The 22,043-nt window shown below is 38.2% G+C and overlaps 1 protein-coding gene and 2 long non-coding RNA genes across 6 annotated transcripts in view; 1 reads left to right on the top strand and 2 right to left on the bottom strand.

The window, feature by feature from the left end:
• Nucleotides 1-1,184: 1,184 nt before the first annotated feature.
• LOC119630560 (uncharacterized) lies at nucleotides 1,185-4,067 on the top strand. Of its 2 annotated transcripts, XR_005246311.2 has the most exons (3): nucleotides 1,192-1,834; nucleotides 2,037-3,199; nucleotides 3,808-4,067. It is a non-coding gene; the product is annotated as an uncharacterized LOC119630560 (long non-coding RNA). The 2 variants fall into 2 exon arrangements; XR_009976643.1 differs by having other exon boundaries at nucleotides 1,185-1,834; nucleotides 2,037-4,067.
• LOC119630559 (uncharacterized) lies at nucleotides 4,051-8,588 on the bottom strand. Of its 2 annotated transcripts, XR_005246309.2 has the most exons (4): nucleotides 5,535-8,565; nucleotides 5,280-5,456; nucleotides 4,798-4,905; nucleotides 4,051-4,714 (listed from the first exon to the last, which is right to left on the bottom strand). It is a non-coding gene; the product is annotated as an uncharacterized LOC119630559 (long non-coding RNA). The 2 variants fall into 2 exon arrangements; XR_009976642.1 differs by having other exon boundaries at nucleotides 4,798-5,456; nucleotides 5,535-8,588.
• A 4,914-nt stretch (nucleotides 8,589-13,502) lies between these two features.
• Nucleotides 13,503-22,043, bottom strand: part of LOC105842984 (uncharacterized) — a 204,130-nt gene continuing 195,589 nt past the window's right edge. Inside the window, exons 2-3 of one of the 2 annotated variants that reach the window (XM_062676042.1) lie at nucleotides 19,588-20,294; nucleotides 13,503-19,074 (exon numbers count right to left, since the gene is read on the bottom strand). In XM_062676042.1, the coding sequence (XP_062532026.1) occupies nucleotides 18,320-19,074; nucleotides 19,588-20,089 (1,257 nt within the window). In that variant the 5' untranslated portion in view covers nucleotides 20,090-20,294 and the 3' untranslated portion in view covers nucleotides 13,503-18,319. Of the gene's footprint in view, nucleotides 19,075-19,587; nucleotides 20,849-22,043 lie in introns of those variants that run through there. The other variant, XM_012697649.4, reaches the window with a different exon arrangement.

Genomic DNA, 22,043 nt, shown 5'->3' with positions numbered 1-22,043 from the left:
AAAAAAAAAGAAAACAAAATACTCGGAATCTTCGTAATTAACTATGATTTTTTTCCAGTCCCTGTACAAACAAACAAACTAATTGCAGTCCCGTCCCATATTGTTGTGTGCACAAGCGCCTTATTCACATGCATTATGCCTGTTTTACCAAACACCACGTCGACAAATATGAAACGACTGTTGCTGATAATTATGATGAATCTTACAAATGACGCGATTATAAAACACTAAATCCAATGGCTCCTATTTTATGGGTACCGGGAACGCACACAGTCCGTAACTGAAACAAGTTCCCCAGACACCGGAATTTAAATTACAAATACTGCTATTTCAGAGAGTATATTTTTTTAATGTAATTAGTTACATAAGCTTAAAATAAATTGCTGACGTGCATAGAGAAACTGACATTGACCGAGTTCTGAACGCTGACCCTGCGGTTGGCGATTACCATTACGCTACCGAGACTTTGTATTATATTGAAACGCGCTGGGGTTCGGGATAAATAAAAAATATTCCACTGAAGTACAAATGAAAACCGTATTAGCACTTAGAACATTTAACGAGCACTTTAAAATTCTCAATTCGCTTCTTCCGCTTCGCTTCAGGTGGTCCGGTCGCTGTTTCGCTTCGAGTAGTTCAGATTACTAACGGACTGCATGCCACCTCTGCAACGCTTTTATAGCCGATACCACATCCCTAGAATTATCGAGAACATTCCTCACAAGTCGAATATTTTCGATGGTGTTTCCGCTATCTGACAATAGATGGCGCTGTACTTCTCGAGCGTTCTAGATGCTACTAGATACTTTGACATTAGTTTCGGCTATTCGACGATAGACGGCGTTACTCTGTATTTTTTTATATTCTACATAACAGGGTCTAAGTCTACCGGCTGCCACCCCCCCACCCCCCACTTTCAGACTGACTGCTTCACGGTAAATAGGCAGAATAGTGGCACCTGTCCATGTATATATCCAGGTATATAATATCCAGCTACACCAAGTTGTTTCTGGCACACTATCCGGTCCTGGACAGCAGCCAATACGTGCGTATTACCACGGAAAAATTTCATTGCAGGAGGAGCTCTAACAAAAGTGACTTTTGATTAAAAAATCCTTCATTTCAGTGTCTATTGAAAAAACTTTAATTGCGTCTGTAGTATTTTATTTCAATGTCTTGGTGGCTTAAAAGTCACGATACCAGCCGTGCGATTCTGTAAGCGTTGTTTAACAAACTCGCACGTGAATTTGGTGTGAGTTTTCAAATTGGCATTCTGTAAATTTCATTGTAGTGCCGAATCTACACTAGCGCCCCTCGCGGGTGAATTGAACTAGCAAGCGTGAGTTTTTTTTACTAAAATGTATGAGTTGACGTTTGAAACGGCATTCTGTAGTGTAAATCACGTCGAATTTCGGCAAGAACTTCGCATCGCAAAATCATTTTATTTGTCAAATCAAAAGTTAGTGTTTTATGTGTTTGTTGTGAGTGAGAATATACGAAAACGTTATAAACCGCTGTTAATTATTAAAAAAATACTATTAATTAACAAAATTGCACTTTTAAATAACTTTATTCTTCATCGATATTTTGTGGAGCGTATGTTTTTATTGAAAACATTGTTGAAAGAGGCTGACGCTACGGATCAGCGTGAAATGCGTCGACAAGCCTACGAAATTCACAATTTATCACTTTTAACTTGAGATGACGACCATGTAAAAGTATAAAGAAAGTGTATAGATTGTCGAAGGATCATATGAACCAGTTAGGGTGTGAATTACACCCTTTGATGAAGACCACTAAAAGCCATTGAAAAGGACTTTCAACTCTTCTAAAGGTAGGTATTCCATGTGGTAAGATTGTGTCTTTATGTACAAAATAGGTACTTTATAACATATTATTAAAGTTTGCCCATTTGTTTATATCCAACTCTCCCATTGTAAAACAATACCACTAAACTAATCTACCAAAAATATCTTAAAAGAATACAAATTAGATTCTCTAATAACTATGTGTATTGTTTAATGATTATTTCTTAGTTTCAGTTATTGTGCACCTTGTTATTTTTGGCCAATTGAAGTTACCAAAAAAATCATAAAAGAAAATATAAGAACACATTTGTCCCAGACATCCCAGTGTATATCTGAGGTTGTGGAGGCTCTGAACAACCCAGCAACTATATATAAATATTTAAGATTCCCACAGAATGCTCAAGAATGGCAAAAGTTGAAGGAAAAGCAAAGAAAAAAGAATAAGGTGGTTTAAGCTAAATAGGAACAGATGGCGGTGCACTATAAAAAACAAACTGTTTCAAGGCCATGACCACGACCCTCAGTAATGAGGAAACCGATGCAAGGAGGAGGAGGAGAGGTTTAAGCTAAATAAAAAAATGTTTTCTTCATAAAAAATTACCAATATTAATGTAATGCTAAATATTGCAGTTTTTATGAAAAATTTAGAATCCTTTGGGTTATTGGGTGTATTGATGGGAAGTTGGTGGCCTTAAAAAGATCTGCTACCAATAAAAAATGGATTTACTGTCGCAAAGAATAATAATCATGCAAGAAATGTACAATTTGTAAAGCTATTAATATTTTTCGAAATTCTGATATGTAATCCATAAACGAAATGTGTATTAAGAACCTATGTATTCAGATTGTATTCATTTCAGTTAAATTGTAATTGTGTATATTGCTATAAGTTATTGTGAAATATAGTATTTATCTTAAATAAACTTTATTCAGTTATAATCAAAACAAAATAAAATCTACTAGATTAGTCAATGACAGCAAGTAATGACCATTATAATTATTTAACATCTTTTTGGGCTTTCTGTATATTGTCAACGTTCCAACCTTATGACACCTTTTGCTATATATTTTTTCATTGCTTAGATCGGTGGACGAGCTCCCAGCCTACCTGGTGTTAAATGGTTACTGGAGCCCATAGACATCTACAACGTAAATGCGCCACCCACCTTGAGATATAAATTCTAAGGTCTCAGTATAGTTACAACAGCTGCCCCACCCTTCAAACCGAAACGCATTACTGCTTCACGGCAGAAATAGGCGATAACGCTATGTTATGCTAGCTAATACCTGCTAATAATAGCTAGCTATTGCTAATATGGAGGAAGATACTCCTGAAGCTTTGTAGCACCGCCTTCATTCCACTGCCCGTAACTCAGTATAAAGAACAATAGGTATGTTAAAGTCGACTTCTGCGAGTGCACCATCTCGCAGAAGGAGGCGGCGGGGCGCGTGAGAGACGCACAGGCCCGCCGCCGTCGAGCGGGGGCCAGGGAGGCGGATATCGCCCAAGCCCTGGCCCTCTAAGTGTTTCGGGTCCCCTCACATGTCGGCCTGGGGACCGGCGAAGGGGGCCTAAGAAGACGACGTGCAAGCTGCTCTGCACGCGTTTTATGCATGAGCATCCGGGTGATGGAAGGCCGGCTATTCTCAACCCTCGCTGGTTCTGACCCAGCGGGGTATTCCGTAGGATAGACCATTCTAACCGGCGCCATCTAGGCGGGCTTCGGATAGCCTGCCGACCGAGAGGGCTGGTGGTCGTGGCGCCGACAACCGCCAGTCCGGCGTCCCGAGGGGGAGGGTGATGGGAGAGATGTGCTCTGCACTAAACGCTTCACTTTCCCCCCTTTGCCTTTTCATGAGTTTTGTCTCATGCGAGGTTTGGACGTTGGTTGTTGAGACAGGAGGTTTTAGTCGGTTCTACTCCGACATGCCCCGCCCTCCATCCCCAGTGAAGGGCGGAAGTCCGGCGATTTCCTCCTGACAAAAAAAAAAAAAAAAGGTATGTTAAAGAGTAGATTCAGGTGTTTGCTGATCTATAGGGTGCCAATTTACCACCCTGATAAGATAGCAAAAATAGTTGTTGCGTGTTGTGTTTTGCACAACATTTGCAATTGTGCAGAGCTGCCAGTTCCCATGATTTCAGATGATGAGATTACATGTACATTATGGTGGTCATGTTGAATTACTTTGTTAAATTTTACTAATTAGCTAACTTATAGTGTGAAGTAACTTCAAATATAAATTAATGATTTATAAAAATAGTTTTATTATAGTTTTATTCAATAGTTATATACAATAATTGAAATTTGTTTGCATCATCATGTTTGTAACTTATGTGGAAATACAGGTTTAAAATTGCTAGCTGCATGTGCTAATTCCACCAACAGTTCATCCTTCTTGCAGATTGTCGACTATTCATTCCCCCATGGTTGTAAGTTTCATTAAGTTATATATGGTACTGTGTTCAAAAATGCTTTGGACGACACACATATGAACACCCTGAATCTTCACCTGCAGTTCCTCTATCCACAAAATTCTCTCAGTAATTTGAGTACACTCTGCTTTTCATTGTAAAAGTGGTGAAATAGCAGGTCAGGTGTTGAGGTGCTGAAAAAAATAATAAATTTATTTAAAAACAAGGTTAGGTAAAATACAATGTTTACAATACATGCAACAAAATGTTTTTATTTACAAGTAACAGCATTATACACAAATCAATGTCCCTAATATGGTGGTTCAATGAATAGGTACTTTGACCTGAATAAACACATATCAACCCAATCTCTTGACTAACATGTGAGACCTACTGTGGCTGGAGCTACTAGTAGTAGCATCACAATAAGTAGAAGTCACTTGCATTTAGTTAGAGGATGATGACTGCAAAATAGGTGATTCTTGATGCAATGCTAAAAAGGCAATAAATATTAATTTTTAAAATGCAAGTTTTGTTTAGGTATTTATTTCAGATAATTAGGCATAACATACATACCTGTATGTTTGTGATTGTTCCAATACTGATACATTTTCCGAGTAGGCTATAAATTCTCCTTACAATATTCTGATGATGTGGATTAGTATTTTCAATCTGTTGTAGTTCCTTAAATATAATAAAATAGGTTATGCCTAAATTTTGTTCATTTATTTTAAACTGAGTATGCAGCCTTTAGCCAACATAATGTCAGTTTAGTCAATACTCTGGCACTGCCTGCCACCCCTGTACCAGTATGCACACCGTTTACCATAGATACAGTCACCTCTGCATCAATAAATACATTCCAACAACATCAATCTAACTTGCAATACCTAAATTGTTAATGATTTGATTTATTTAATTCAAAATAATTTTTTTGTTGGTGAATTTGAGATACAAATAAATTACCTTCATGCCCTGTTAAAATAGAACATCAATAAAAACGTTGTAGATAGATATATCATACATAAATATATGTTATCATGTCCTAAATATCTCACCGGGAATGGATCTTAACTGACAAGAGAATTTAGTTCCTATATTTTTTTAATATCCTTGTTCTCTTATTGAACATGTTGAGATTCGATTAATCCTTTTGTTTCTCTAGCTTTTAACCCAAAACGTTTATCAATGCCTCTATTTGCGCCAATGTCGGATGAGAAGAACGCTCTTTAAATCTGTTGGTAATATATTTAAATTTTACATTAAAAACGAATGGATGAAACATTGATAGCCTCAAATTAACTTTTACTTACCTCATAATTTTTATTTAACGTTAAATTCACTCACAAAGTAACAACAAATCTAGAAAAAGCAAAATAAAAACTTCCGACCGCTCGAAATTGTTTTGAAAACAATTAAAATTTTGTTTTTTAATTCTGGTATTCGCCAGTGCACGCAAAGGAACTTAGCGTACAGCCAGAAATTACAATTAATTTCATAAATATATGACTTTTAATTTTCTTTTTAGATATATTAGATGTGGTTTAGACACCAAAGCTTAAATTCATAGTATTTTCTTACAGAATGCTTCTAAATACAAAGAAAAACTGAAACCGGTAAGCTTCGATTTACATTTGCGTGTATACGGCTATCCCTAGTAGTATTGTAAACAAACTTCGTTGTCACTTCACTTCGCTCGAGGCAGGGTAATTAAGATTAGTGTTTACAGAATGCCAAATCAAGGTCATTCTATTGCGAATGCGAAGTGATGGAGAATTTCGTAGTGAGATGCGAGTTCTTGTTTGAATTTTAGAGAATCGCACGGCAGGTTATAAAATCTTAAAAATTATAAGCGCTGACTTGGTGCGACAAGATTTGAAGTTTTAAATTTATTCCGTTAGCTTGGTGTGACGATATTAGGTTTTATTTAATGTATCTCAATTTGTACTTGCTGTGAATAGATTTGAAGTTTTTCATTTACTTCATTGACTCGCTGTGATGAGATTGGAAGTTTTTAATGTATTTCAATAGGTAGTTATGACGAGATTAGAAGCAACTTACTTACTTTACATTTATCATTGTGTTAATTCAATTTATTCAGTCATTCATTCAAACTATATTATTGTAAGCGCCATCTAAGCAGAAAATAAAATAACTTTTCTTAACATAGTAACTGACAACAGATGGCAGTACGTGTATTATTTATGTATTTATCGTGATATACGCGGACGGTACCCGTAATTTCAATCAAACAATATCAACAGACCTATGATATTTTGTATTATAAACAAACCATTCAACTTATTAAAAAATATGATAAATCCCCGGGAAATTACGATATCCAAGAAATGCTTATAAAATATGCTGTTACTGATTTCCAGGAAGAATATCACCGTCTGGGTCAACAGATTTGGAATAATGAAGGATTTTTTATTGCTTAGATGCATCTTAGATGGATGAACGAGCACGCGATTCATCTGGTGTTAACCGTAGTCCACACGATAGGCAGCGGCTTGGCTCTACCCCTGGCATTGCTGAAGTCCATGGGCGACGGTAACCACTCACCATCAAGTGGGCCGTATGCTCGTCTGCTTACAAGGGCAATTAAAAAAAACAGCAACAACGTAAATGCCACCACCCACCTTAAGACATGAGTTCTAAGGACTCAGTTTTAACAGTACAACCGCTGCCCCGCCTTTCAAACCGAAGGTGGTCCTACCTACTCGTGCAGTCTCTCAAGACGCCTTAGCAGCACCAAAAACGATTGCTTCCGCATTATCATGGTAAAGAGTAGAGTAGTCGGATGAACAAAAGGCACCTCTCGGTCAACGCCAATACTGACGCTGCAGCTGATTCCGCGAGATACGTGGTGTATTTCAATGATTTTATTTCATTATATTAGTAGCGTAGTTCAATGACTTCAAGATCACATGACCTTGAAACGAAGATCCTAAGACACAAAAGTAGCGCGTACAAATTAAATCCATCCAATATCGCACCATGACATCATGAACAAGCATCCTTCGCCATAGAAACAAGGCAGTGTTTACCAAACCAATTACGGCGACCAAACACTGATGATAATAACGTAGGAACACGTTTTTTCCTTGTTAAAATGAAGGCACATCGATAATATATAATTGAGAATAATTGGAAATACTTTATCTATATTTTTACGTCTATTATGATTATTTAATAAAAAAAATTAACTTTCGCGTCTATCTATACATTAATACATTATAAATACTGTTATTTGCTGCTCTTGACTCTGTGCAAATGTTTTTAATAATTAAACAAATTAAGGGAAATTAAAAAGCTGATTACATTTTCGACATGTCTACATGTTTGTAGCACTGTAATAGGATGTTTTATATTATACCTATTCGCTGGTAGCCTTAGGGGCTATTTCAGCTAAGCTCTTAACATCCTAACAGCACCCTTCGCTGACGCTTGCAACGGCTCGTGAGCTCTTTCATCCGTCGAAGCAATAAAGAAATCGAGAGGCTCTTTTACTAGTGTTCAAATCAACATCGGAGCCCAAAAGAATTAAGGGATAAACGCCCTCTTCTAAGTGTACTTTATAAGGTTCACTAATCTAGAGTGGCTTTGGTAGTGCCAGTTCTGCCTTCCGTAGTGTCGATGGAGCTCGCGTCGGCAGCATAAGTGCCAATCCATGATACAACTCTCTTGGGAAACGTGTAAAGAAATTACCTGAAGGTATATCTACAAGGGCGGGATGATAATTAACTAGCCTAACAATAAAACACTTAACTTTTCGTGATAAAATTAATTTTATTTTTCGACATAGTCTCCGTGAACCTCAACGCACTTATTCAATCATCGTTCTAAAGCAATAATGCCTACCATAAAATTATATCTTTTAAGGCCTGCAAAATATATAATTGCTTATCGCGGCACCCAACGGGCCGATGACTTTTTCATATTTAATTCCTCACTTAGGATATGATGTACCAGGTCTTTTGAGATACCTACACTGTAGTGTCAGCTGTTTCAGATAAATTCAATCGTCGATCTGTTAAAACCATATAATTTACTTACACGACCATTTCCGGAGTCATGACGCTTTTTGGACGTCCGGAGCGGGCTTCACCTTGGACACATGTACGACCGCGTTTAAACTCTGCCACCAAGGTTTTTACTGTGATATAAGAAGGAGCACATTCACCCAAAACATTTTTTAACTCGTCATAGATATCTTTCCCCTTCATGCCCTTCATATGAAGAAACTTGATCACCGCTCTTCGTTCAATTTTATCCATTTCGAAAATACTTGACGAAATATATTTTCAAATGACAAAAAATCAATAAAATTTTCATGCCACCAAATTCAAATTTAGAACACAGGTGGCCAGAGATACGAATTTAAAAATGACATATATATTTTTTGACATATTTATAAAGAGAAAAGATTTGTTTGTTTGTATTGAATAGGCTCCGAAACTACTGAACCGATTTAAAAAATCTTTCACTGTTGGAAACCTACGCTATCCCCAGGTGACATAGGCTATATTTATTATATTTTAAAAAAAATTAGGGATCCTTACTGAAACTCCAATAATATAACCCAATGTGTAAAAAAATTACCTAAAATTCTTTACATCGTGTGCGCTACTTCCCAAGCGAAGCCGGGGCGGGCCGCTAGTATTTCAATAAAGAGAAATTAGGCGACTTATCGACTTTGCCCGATGATTTTTCTATAATAAGGCATTTAAATTTCATGATAATATCTCCAATAAGTCCAAGGTCGTCGGCAACATCAGAGGGCTGATCGACTCTTAAAGGCAAGGGTAGCACGAGTAAAATTCCCACCAAGGCACAGAAAAGAGGCACCATCGTAAAGCTGTGGAAGCCAGCCTACAATCAAGTATAAAGTGGCCAACATCAAAAGACAGCACAGCTAGTTTTAAACGAATTGTTAAAACCAAACCGTTTTCGGGATCATAAAAGTTTACACTAACTTTAACTAGGTAAGGAACATAAGCGGTTGATTTTGCAAGTTGCTCCTGTCTGATTGTGATTTTGCGAGACGTAAAATCGCTTACCCGTCTCGCAACAGATAAATAAGAAAGGCATTATCCAGAACAAAAACAGCAACATCACTGATCACTATTTATTTCCATTCAAACCATAGACTACAATTATTATTACAATATAATTAAAAGTTATAAAGGAATCCGTAAAAGATTCCGTAATAAAGTTTCAGTTAAGAATTTATCTAGATCTTTCTATTCGCCAAACGTACATTCTGGAAATATAAAGTCGAATCTTTTGGTTACTCGATTATCAGCTGACAGGTGTTATCTTGCGCTCTGCCATAACCAGTTGGGCAACCATCTCCGATGAATATCTCCGTGATTTGCGGGACTCCAGAATCTCCTTTCAAGTCAACTGTATTTTCTTTACGAGTTAAAACTGTGGCATTGAAAGTGCCATTGAATATCACACCTTCGATTGATGGTGAAGTGACGTTGAAACATTTTATTCCTGATACGTTAATAAGTAACAGTACGGTAACACACAACGCGTATTGCCGGAACATTTCGGTGGACTGATGCTAATGTTGGTGTGTGGAGTTTTTTATATAAAGCGCGAGTGGCTTGGGGAGCAATGTACTGATAAATGATTTTATTTTAATAAACAGTTAGATTAGATTTCATTTTATCCCAATTCAAATTAGGAATTCAAATAGAACAAGAAACGTAGCGTTTACGCGGGATAAAAAGTTGCTGGTGTTAACGTTTGGTACGTAAACTACCAGTCAATCTAACACAAAGCAGCGAAGATACTTTTTTAGACTAGAAGGATTCTTCTTATCAGCCCACAGACGTCCACTGCTGGACATAGGCCTCCCCCAAGCCTCGCCACAAAGACCGGTCCTGCGCTGCCTGCATCCAGCAAATCCCCGCGCACCTCGATAGATCGTCAGTCCATCTTGTGAAAGGCCTACCCACGCTATGTCTTCCGGTACGCGGTCGCCACTCAAGAACTTTCTAGCCCCAACGGCCATCCGTTCTACGAGCAATGTGTCCTGCCCACTGCCACTTCAATGAATGGGCAGCAGTGTTCTCCGAGTATCATAACAGCACACTGCGATCGCCAACCCGTATGCCAAGCGTGGCGATTATGGCAACACCCCCCTCCCCCCAACATGACTGACACTGGAAGGATTATTGGTGGCGAACTCGAAACTCAGTCGAAAGTATTAGGATTATCTGACAGCTCCCTGAGAGCCTCCAAAGGAGACCTGGCACCTCATAGGCAGCTGCTTCGCAAATGCATCTGCTATCTATCTACTACCGGGTTGAAATCGCAACTCTCAGCGGCCTGACGCTATGGATTAAGTTTCATTACAGTTACCAGGGTCCCTATGCCTGCTCCCAAGTCCTAGAGTTGCAGGCGTCTAATAATCCTGTTAATGCATCAGATGGATTCGTAACGATCTGAGGTAGTTAGGGAGAGAGAAGACAAATTAAATTACCTAATCAAAAAGCGCTATTTAAAATGTTAAAATATAATCACAGAATAATTTAACTCTGTCCATTCGTCCCGAATCTCCTCAATATTACATCACCACAATTGTGAGAAATTAAACATTTTATAGTTTTTGCATCAAATAAATTGAATGAGGAAAATTTGTTTAATATATTTACCTCTATCACTTATACTGTGGTCCTTTATATTTATTATATGTATATAATATGTTGTACCATATATGTATGTATTTAACTATTCTTCTGTATTTTGTAGGTATACAAATCGCGGTTCAATTAACATTAAATTGTAACCAGAAGCCATAGATTTAAAGGTTCTCTGTCTACCTTAATGCATCAGTGCGATTTAAATCATTCCGATTCAGTTGAATTTAAGTCATAGATAATACTTTTTTTTTCACTACCTGAATAGCCCGGCCTGACCAGGTGACGCGCCGTCTCTATACAGGGGTGGAGCGATCAATGGCCCTATACGGGGCGCCCGTGTGGGGCCAGCCCCTGGCCATGGGGGTAGCGAAGCTGCTGCAACGGCCGCAACGCACCATCGCGGTCAGGGTCATCCGTGGTTATCGCACCATCTCTTTCGAGGCGGCGTGTGTACTGGCTGGGACGCCGCCTTGGGTCCTGGAGGCGGAGGCGCTCGCTGCTGACTATCAGTGGCGGGCTGACCTTCGTGTCCGGGGCGTGGCGCGTCCCAGCCCCAGTGTGGTCAGAGCGCGGAGGGCCCAATCTCGGCGGTCCGTGCTGGAGTCATGGTCCAGACGGCTGGCCGATCCTTCGGCTGGTCGTAGGACCTTCGAGGCGATTCGCCCGGTTCTTGTGAACTGGGTGAATCGTGACAGAGGACGCCTCACTTTCCGGCTCACGCAGGTGCTCACTGGGCATGGTTGCTTCGGTGAGTTCCTGCACCGGATCGGAGCCGAGCCGACGGCAGAGTGCCACCATTTGGTTGCGACTTGGACACGGCGGAGCACACGCTCGTCGCCTGCCCCGCATGGAAGGGGTGGCGCCGTGTCCTCGTCGCAAAAATAGGAAACAACTTGTCGTTGCCGAGTGTTGTGGCATCGATGCTCGGTGACGACGAGTCGTGGAAGGCGATGCTCGACTTCTGCGAGTGCACCATCTCGCAGAAAGAGGCGGCGGGGCGCGTGAGAGACGCACAGGCCCGCCGCCGTCGAGCGGGGGCCAGGGAGGCGGATATCGCCCAAGCCCTGGCCCTCTAAGTGTTTCGGGTCCCCTCACATGTCGGCCTGGGGACCGGCGAAGGGGGCCTAAGAAGACGACGTGCAAGCTGCTCTGCACGCGTTTTATGCATGAGCATCCGGGTGATGGAAGGCCGGCTATCCTCAACCCACGCTGGTTCTGACCCAGCGGGGTATTCCGTAGGATAGACCATTCTAACCGGCGCCATCTAGGCGGGCTTCGGATAGCCTGCCGACCGAGAGGGCTGGTGGTCGTGGCGCCGACGACCGCCAGTCCGGCGTCCCGAGGGGGAGGGTGATGGGAGAGATGTGCTCCGCACTAAACGCTTCACATTCCCCCCTTTGCCTTTTCATGAGTTTTGTCTCATGCGAGGTTTGGACGTTGGTTGTTGAGAGACAGGAGGTTTTAGTTGGTTCGACTCCGACATGCCCCGCCCTCCATCCCCAGTGTAGGGCGGAAGTCCGGCGATTTCCTCCTGACAAAAAAAAAAAAACCTGAATAGCCCATTTAGTCTTTAGTCTGCCAAAACCAGTTGGCTGTGAACCAGGGTTGCCATAATATGTCCTGCTACATGCGAAATAACAGGCTCAATGTCTCTTTGTCCCACATCTTAGTTGTTATCGATTATAGAACTTTATGTTTCGTGAGCAATATTATCGAATTTACAATAAAAGGATTGTTTATTCTTATTTAAGTTTCAATGAATAAGCAGATCAGTAATCAACTTATATTTGTACGGACTTGACAGGTAATAATGACTACATATTAAGATATATTTTTTTAAGTGTGACCATGATCAAATTTTAATCTGCAATAAAATACATTTGTTATTATAAATAATTTGATAAAATATAATTTCTGGTATGTTAAGTAAATCGGTGACAGACAATCTAGTTTCGAATCTAGACTATTCATATCAATGCACCGGTGTGTTAGGTCGATGCGCTTTTGTTGTTTTTTTTTGGGCCGGTCGTCATATCTCCAAAAATACTCCCGCACTGAAGTGGTATGCTTTATATGAGACGGGCTCCAACCAAAGGTGATAACAAAGCGAGTATTTGATAGAATATACCTTCAATCCAAAATATAACCGCCTTATAGCATATTTGAAGTCGTCGTGGCCTAAAGGATAAGACGTCCGGTGCATTCGTGTTGAGCGATGCACCAATATCGCACCATTCGTGGAAAAAGGTCGCAAGTGAAAAACTCGAACTTTTCAGGAACGTAAAAAAACTGTTTTGTTAAGAAATGGTAAATCATAGATGAAAATGTTCTTAAGAGACTTCATGAATAAAATTAAGCTGCATATATATCTTTTATTGATTTAAAACAATTTTGAGTAGTTTTCGAAATAATTTGAAATTAATCTGTTACGTCTTTAATCCCCGTTATGATATTACGACTTTTAGGAATAAGTAAAGTAACCGCTTTGTTGCTACGGTGTTCACACTGATCATAGCTTCGTAATTTTACTTACGTATTTCTTGCCGACAAAATTGACCTAGCATAGTAGGTATGTGTATAAAAAAATACGCCTTTGTTGCGGAAGAATTAAAATAGAAATAATCATAGTAAATAAATTTATGTTTTTATTACAAGTTTAATAATAAAATAAATATGTCTGTATCACTAACAACTTACTTATTCTACTCTGACAGAAAACGTTAAAATATATTTAATAAATCGTATTTTTTTACTACAACAACATTTGTTTGCTATTATTTATGTGAAAATTGAATGCTTAAGGTAGTCATTAAATTTAAATTGTTAATATGAACATATTGAATGCAATCAACCAGCTTTCTTAAACAAAAGGACTTGATAATAATATTTAAAAGTAAATTAGTCAATAAAATGCTCAAGACGTAATCATTTATAAAAACCATGATAATGCGATCGTATATTATTGCCATAACAAGGACTTATCAAGTCTCTGTTGAAATTTCTAGAAATAGATAGATAGATAGACCATTGTATATCTGCGTTAGTGCCGATAATACTTGGTTACTTTCACTCTGAACCTTTCTGTTCTGCCTTTCCTTTCTGTAATTTGCATTGGTATTAACCCATTTAGGTTCTTCTTCATAAATATCATATTTCATATTAATAATTATAGGATTTTGGAGATCAGAAAATAATCGTTTTATTTTAGACCACAAAACTTTGTTGCCAGCGATATCCTCATACCAGTTTTTAGCAAGTTCAACTAATCGTTTATAGTTAAAGAAATTCTCTTGTATCATGTGTTTCACAATACATACTTCTTCGTATTTCCTTTCGCATTGCGAACGATTGAGTGCTTTTCGTCTGGTGCATAATAAACTCGTTTTTTTTTGTTTCTACATGCTGCATCGAGTCTCCTTCATTCTGAGAATGAGATTTTTTTTAAAAGCCGTGGATAATTTTTCTTGCAACATCCATATATACATATATAGTGCAAAACTAAATAGTTTCGGTTTTATCCTGAACAATTCTCCAAATATAACGATATTTTTCTGATACCCCTCGATGCTTCATTTTGTAAAAAAATCCATTGACATCTATTTCATTGGCTTCCCCTTTCGCAATTCCAGCAAGCCGCATATAGCAATAACCACCTTTAGTTAAAATATGATGAACAGTGAAATTTTATACTGGGTATTTTGTTTGCTTGCGAAAAACTCCGACCTCCGATTGATGTCAATTTTTTTTCTAAATCAAGTTTGCTACTGGTTTTTCTTTTGTATTAGCTTTTTCTTTTTCTGTGCTTTTTATATCCCGTACAATTTTTTTGTCCTTTAAATAATTCTCGTATTCGTATTTCAATTGCTTTTTCTTTTTATCATCCGCTTGTTCCTACACCTTCATAACCGCATAAAAAAAAATTTGGGTAGAAAAATCAGATATTGAATTTTGTGTTGAAAATAGAGCAAGGGTCTATTGTTATAGTGTTGCTGGCTTAACATTTTGACAGAGTTGTTGATCTTTTGTCCAATTTAGATATAAACACTTTTAGCATAAGTAAGCTTTTCGTCCAAATTTTCCCTTTGAGTTTCTAGGAAATTGGTTTATATGATCAATAAAGCTTTTTATTTAAATCATCTACTTTTTAGGCCGGTCAGAATGACATCCTCGTAAATCTTTCACTGACTCCATCTCTTATTCATCAAGCTGTGTACACAATTTTATCATTTATATCCAAATTCTGTATAAACATATTTTCGCAAATAGTTACTACATTTTCAGTATTTAAACTTTTTGGGAAATTATATTCCAAAGTATATGCTTTTCGAATCTACCAGTGTCATACGTTTAGGCTTAGATTTTACAAATCTTATAATAAAATACAATTCTATTGACGCTCAGAATTTCCCAAACATCAATAATAGTGGAAAATAACAATTTATCTATTTATTTGTTACACTTTTTTCTTTTATCTACATGGATCTCCCGTAACTTTTTCTCTTCTCTTTTCCTGTATCCATTAACGGTATGATTTACCAAATTTTTTTAATATTTTACTTCTTCACCTGCCAGGAACTTTCATCTCGCATTCTTTTTTAATTATTTTCATTGCTATTTGATTATTTTTATGGGTAAACTACGATGCGATGAAATTTATATCATTGGCAGTTTAAATAGGGTTTTCTTTTCCACTGACTTTCTCCTCCGCTAATTCTAAAACATTTGCATTATGCGATTGTGTTTCTTTTGATCGAGATTCTTTGGTTGATTCTGTATAAAAGTTTATAGTTTCCGACAAAGTTGCTAATACGGAATCACATTGTCTAGTTCCACTGTTCTGTACTGTATTACTTAAACTAGTTTATGGTCCATCGTCATAAGAAGAAGAACATTCCTCTGAGACTTTATTTAGATTTAATACCATCTTCAGTAAACTCATTGACATGTCATGCATGCGCATGCGCATCAAGTCATTTACGTTTTCTTTCAATAATATCCATAACTTTACTTCTGCAGTACAGTTTGCAGGAGTATCGTATTTAACTTTGCGTAAAAAATGGTACCTATATACGTATTCAAAATGGTACACATACGTTTAGATCAATGATAGTTAACTAGGTAACGGCATGCACGTGAGAACTATTCAGCTAGTGCCCATGCACCACTCTCGTGCGTGATAGATTTAAAAACAAACAAGAAATTTCGTGATACAAATTTTTGTATAATCAAATTTCGCAAGAAATAAGTAAATATGTAGTGTGGTTTATCCAACTGATATGCTAATGTTTTTGTTTTTAATTATAATTACGTTACGAAATATTTTCAAAATATACAGTATAAAATTAGGTATTTTCATTTAAAAATTAAAATCCATCGAAATTAATCATAGAAGAAGCGAGCTTATAATATTAGGTATGAATGATTCGCAAAAAGTCACGTACAAAAAACAAGTAACTGAACTTGCGCACTTCACATCTTCATCAAATATCGTGGCATGTTCATTTATGCACGTATATTTTAATAAAATTGTGTATAAGTAACAATAAGCTTTTGTGATAGGGAAAATTTCAGAAATGACCAAATATAACAAAAATTACGTAAATAATAAGGCGAATCATTTAAAAAATAAAAATCTTAGCATTTCGCAAATTTTGCGATATTTCCGTCATTTTTTGGAATATTTTTTTCAAACTTGTTGAGCACATGTGTCATGGTCTCCTTTAACGAATAGTGAAATAAAAAAAATTTGAAGTAATTGTACTTGCGACTTTCTTCTACCAATGGTGCGAATTATGTTCGAATTCCAAGCGGGTACCGATTTTTCTAATGAAATACGTACTCAACAAAGGTTCACGATTGACTTCCACGGTGAAGTAATAACATCGTGTAATAAAAATCTAAACTCGCAAAAATTATAATTTGCGTAATTACTGGTGGTAGGACCCCTTGTGAGTCCGCGCGGGTAGGTACCACCACCTCGCCTATTTCTGCCGTGAAGCAGTAATGCGTTTCGGTTTGAAGGGCGGGACAGCCTTTGTGACTATACTGAGACCTTAGAACTTATATCTCAAGGTGGGTGGCGCATTTACGTTGTAGATGTCTATGGGCTCCAATTACCACTTAACACCAGGTGGGCTGTGAACTCGTCCATCCATCTAAGCAATAAAAAAAAATGGTGTGCAGTAGCAGTTTTGCTTATTAAATTAATTCCCAACTACCTTTGCTTATGTTTTAATGGGTTACAAAATACGCCACAATGTTGTTTCGCCTATATTTAATTTTCTAACATATTCTTTTTTTGAATAATTTCATGTTGATTTGATATAAATTTTGATTTATAGGCTTTGACATTGAGTACAAGTATTGAAGACAAAAATAGAACATTTCAAACATCCAAAGCATAATAACTAATAATAACACTAACATAGGTCTAAGTCTTATTAACAATTTATATGAGTCATGGATACTTGAAATAAAAACATTATTATTATTATTATAATACACTGCAGTCTCGTGTTTGTAGAATGTTAACAAATATGTAGTAAGAGACGCGAGAGCGATACAATCTGTACGTAGCACGTGTCACACTCAGTTCGCTGGAACTATGCCAGAGTAGTTCAAGAGCTTGCACTCTTGTAGAATATTAATGTTTTTAATTAAATCAGTATTGTTTATTACCTAGTGGCTAAGCTGGCATAATCCCTAGATTAGCAGTATAGGTAGGTTAAAAAGAATACCTAGTAGTATTTTTTTCCTTACCTATGCTGATAGCCTTGAGAGGATATTTCAGCTTCAGTCTAATGTGTAGGTGAGTTCACGGGGCTCAAACCAGAGTGTTGCTAACACTGGCCCTAGCGAGAGCAGTGCTTCGCAGAATCTACCACCGGATCGGAAACGCGACCCACTGAGAAGATCCGGCGAGAAACTCAGTGGGCTATGTCTATGCGTCAATTTACTCGTCGAGCACCGTTAATAGATCGGGAGGATCCTTAATGACAAAGCGACACGTCGCGACATTGCCGAAAAGATTGCATAGACCTACGAAAAAATGCTAAATTTAATTCGAGCTTAGCTGTTTTACATTCACCTCCTAAACTAAAAAGTACACGTTTGAACCAGGATTTATGTAGTTCAGTTAGATCGAGATATGCGTCTACAGCAGCAGCTTATTGATTCTACTTGCAGCTTTCAGACAGATAATTCCTTAAAAGAGAACTCCGTTTTCCGAACTGAAACTTCAACGATGTTTGTGCATCGAAATAAAACAGAACCCGTTGAATAAAGACGTTTATCTAGGGCCTATAAATTTGATAGTATTTATTCCGTTTGAAAATTTACAAAAAAGAAACGTATTTTTTGATTTTTTTACCCAAACTCATAATTTGTTAGATGGTGTTTTGGGCCATTGTCGCTACATTTGAAGTTGTATTTTTCGTAAATTAAGGATAGTAATTTAGTCCATATTCTATGTCGTACTCGACATAATCTTTAGGCACGTACGACGCTCCGCTTCGTCTGGTTGCATCAATGTAACTGGATAACTCAGGATAAGCCTCCACCAGCATTCTAGCACCGGACTTATTCATCGTGCCGTTAATGACTATGTCCCTAAACGTGCTGTTCTTCATGAAGTTCTCATTAGCGTATCTTATCTGATTCAGTTTCCTCTGAAGTGCAGCGTCTATCTTCACTAATTCAACTTCATGTAGATTTTTAACGGTCTTTCTGTCTTTCTTATACTGCTTCTTCAGGTCCGATACAAACTTCTTGAGCATTTTGGTCTTCTTTTTTCGTTCGGTCGTACCGTTCCTGTAAGTTTTGCTCAGTAGCCGCTTGATTTCCTTTACAATTCTTCGGATGTTCTTCTTGATTTTGCGTTTGCGTCTGTCCCTTTCTCTCTTGCGTTTGCGTCTATCTCTCCTTTTCTTGCTTCGCTTCTTTTCCTTTGAATCTTTATCTCGTTCTTTACGCTCCTCTGAATCGGTCGAGAGACTTGAGTCGGCAAATGAAATGTCAATATCTTGGTGCATGTCGAATGCGGATAGTTGTAGAGAACAACAAACGAATTCAGTTCTCCCGCAGAAATGATCGCCGCGGTATATCCTGTACTCGGCGTCGCATTCCATGGGCAGCATGCACGTACCCCAAGGCATGTCATGCTGGTTTGGGTCTCCGCACGAGACACCCCAAGGTCCTTTAAAACAAAACGCATTTAGTGGATACAATTTGCAAAAGATTAAACAACTAATAGCATTATAGACACTTTTTTTTATTGCTTAGATGGCTGGATGAGCTCACAGCCCACCTGGTGTTAAGTGGTTACTGGAGCCCATATATATCTACAACGTAAATGCGCCACCTACCTTGAGACATAAGTTCTAACGTCTCAAGTACAGTTACAACGGCTGCCCCACCCTTCTAACCGAAACGCATTACTGCTTCACGGCAGAAATAACCAGGGCGGTGGTACCTACCCGCGCGGACTCATAAGAGGTCTTAGCACCAGTAATTACGCAAATTATAATTTTGCAGATTTGATTTTTATTACACGATGTTATTCCTTCGCCATGGAAGTCAATCGTGAGCATTTGTTAAGTACATATTTCATTAGAAAAATTTGTACCCGCCTGCGGGATTCGAACACCGGTGCATCGCTCAACACGAATGCACCGGACGTCTTATCCTTTAGGCCACGACGACTACTTACTAGCAGCGACCATGTTCACAGAATCTCCAGGGACCATAGTCGTATTCAACGCTTCCAATTTCTTCGCCAGCCAGTATTCTGCATATTCCTCTTTCCAGTCTTTCATCTCTCTACTGGAACTCTCGGTATCGGACGAAGAAGAATCATCCCTTCTGTACTTAGGGATTCGTTTTTTGATAAAATTTAAGTTCGCTCTAGAAGGCAGGTGACGCGGTCTTTTCAACTTTTCAAGATCTTCGTTGTAAAAGCTCTTTATATTCTTCTTCAGGTGATTAGTAGATGGACTATATTCTTCTCTTTTATCATCTTGAATATAGTTGTGAGCCGGAAAATTTCTGATACGACCATGATTATACTGAATTGTTTTTGGAGATATTTTAACTTCGTCTGCCGAAGGTTTTCGGAATATTGTTAATTGTTTATTTTTTGAATCTACGTAGAAAGATGCATTGCATAAAGCTATTAATAATATTATTATTGAAAGAAACAGAAAAAGACGCATTTCACAATTTACATGTTTATCTTGTATTTGTTAAAATATTGTTTTGGCAAAAAAACAAATATGTTTTTGTATATTTTAAATATAATCGTAAAAAATATTTATATTTCCAAACGTGAATTGAAATCAACATTACCTATTGCGATAAGAAGGCTTTACAATCCAATTTATTTCTTTTCTCTCGAAGTTCAAGTAACTTACATTATACCTAGTCAGGTCATAAATTCTGTCACATGTTTAATGTAAAATAATTGAAACAAGTTTATTCATTATGTAACCATTCATATACCAAAATGAACTTAACAAAACATAGATTCTTATGACACTAAAGTTTATTCAAAATGACCTCCGTGATTTTGAATACAGGCCTTCAATCTGCGCGGCCAGTCGTCTATTGCAGCACGAACGAGGTCCATGTCAATATCGGCGACTGCCTTAATCAAGGATATCTTGAGTGACTCCAAATTGGGATGAGGCTTTGAGCACGCCTTTTCCTCCAAGTGTTGCCATATCTTGTAATCTAACGGATTCAAATCTGGACTGGAGTCCAGGCCGGCCAGTCTTCGTGCCGGATGAAGTCGATTTCACGCGCCGCCAGCCAGTCTTGTGTGCTCTTCGCTCTATGAGCTGGCGCCGAATCTTATTGGAATACCCAGTGCCTGTTATTGAACATGGTATGAGAAACAGGTTCCACAAGGTTCGTCAGGACTGTATTTTGATACACAACTGCATTCGTTTTTACACCTTTCTCACAAAAATGTACCTCTGTTAAGCCCCAATAAGAAACTCCCAACCATACCATGAGCGAGGATGGAAAATGACCTCGTTGGACACGCGGAATACGGTTGCTCGCTTCTTCACTACTGTGTGCGTACACCTTATCATTTTGTTTGTTGTAGCTCTCTTCTACGGTAAAAATTTTTTCATCCGGAAAAAAGAATTTCCCGATATTTTTTTCCCGCGTACCGCTTCAACAAAGCGCGGCATCTCTTCAGTCTCAGGTCTATTAGACGAGCATACCAACGATGTCCTGTTTTTCTTCGATATGCCCGAAGCCCTAAGTCTTCATTTAACACCCTTTTCAGCGTGGTTCTGCTTAACCCCATCTGAAGGGCCAACAGTTTCTGCTTACGTTTGGGATTTCTTTGAATTCGCGCCTTCACAGCTTTTATCACTGCTGGAGTCCTAACAGACCGAGGGCGACCACTTCTTGACCTGTCATCTACACTAGAGTCTTCATTGTATCGTTTGATGGTACGATAAACGAATCTTTTGGTTATATTCAAATTTTTCAGTATGTTAAAAATTTTAATTGGCGCGTAACCGCAACGATGCAACGCAATAACTGCAACACGGTCTTCTTTAAGCGTCCACTCCATATTTAAAAATGAGTAAAATTCTAAAAGTATACATTTTTATTTTCATGAACAATTCGAAATTCGAATTCAATAAACTTTATTGTGGCCAGCATTCTAAAAGAAAAGTTTTTACTGTATGACAATACTTATGACCCGACTAGTTATATGCATCACAAAATGATTAAATAAGAACTTATAGTGAGGGGTAGATCTCAGGGGTATTTAAAACTATGGGTTAGTCACCAATATCGAATTTCGAATTTTAATCTTCCTTTATCACAAACAATTTTCAATTTTAAACAATAATTACATTTAGACGCGGGCGCACGCTATTCACACTCAAAACGGAAGCGCCCGGAACATAGATTATACACTGTTGAAAAGATCGACATAGATGCTAACTATGTATAGCGAGCGGGCATACGGCCGCGAGAGTGACGTACCGGTCGGTTTGCTACATACTCCCCCTCTAGTCCTGGAGGACGCCCTCGCTCCTGGACTAGCATCTCATTACTACTGGGCTGAGGGACAGGCGCAAGACCAACCATACCACCAGCTGCGGGAGAAAGACGTGGAGCTTCAGCACATGGTTCAGCATG

Source organism: Bombyx mori, chromosome 25, assembly GCF_030269925.1.
Source record: "Bombyx mori chromosome 25, ASM3026992v2".
Classification (NCBI taxonomy): domain Eukaryota; kingdom Metazoa; phylum Arthropoda; class Insecta; order Lepidoptera; family Bombycidae; genus Bombyx; species Bombyx mori.
Note: the sequence above shows the minus strand (reverse complement) of the source record. Positions and strands in the feature narration are given on the sequence as shown.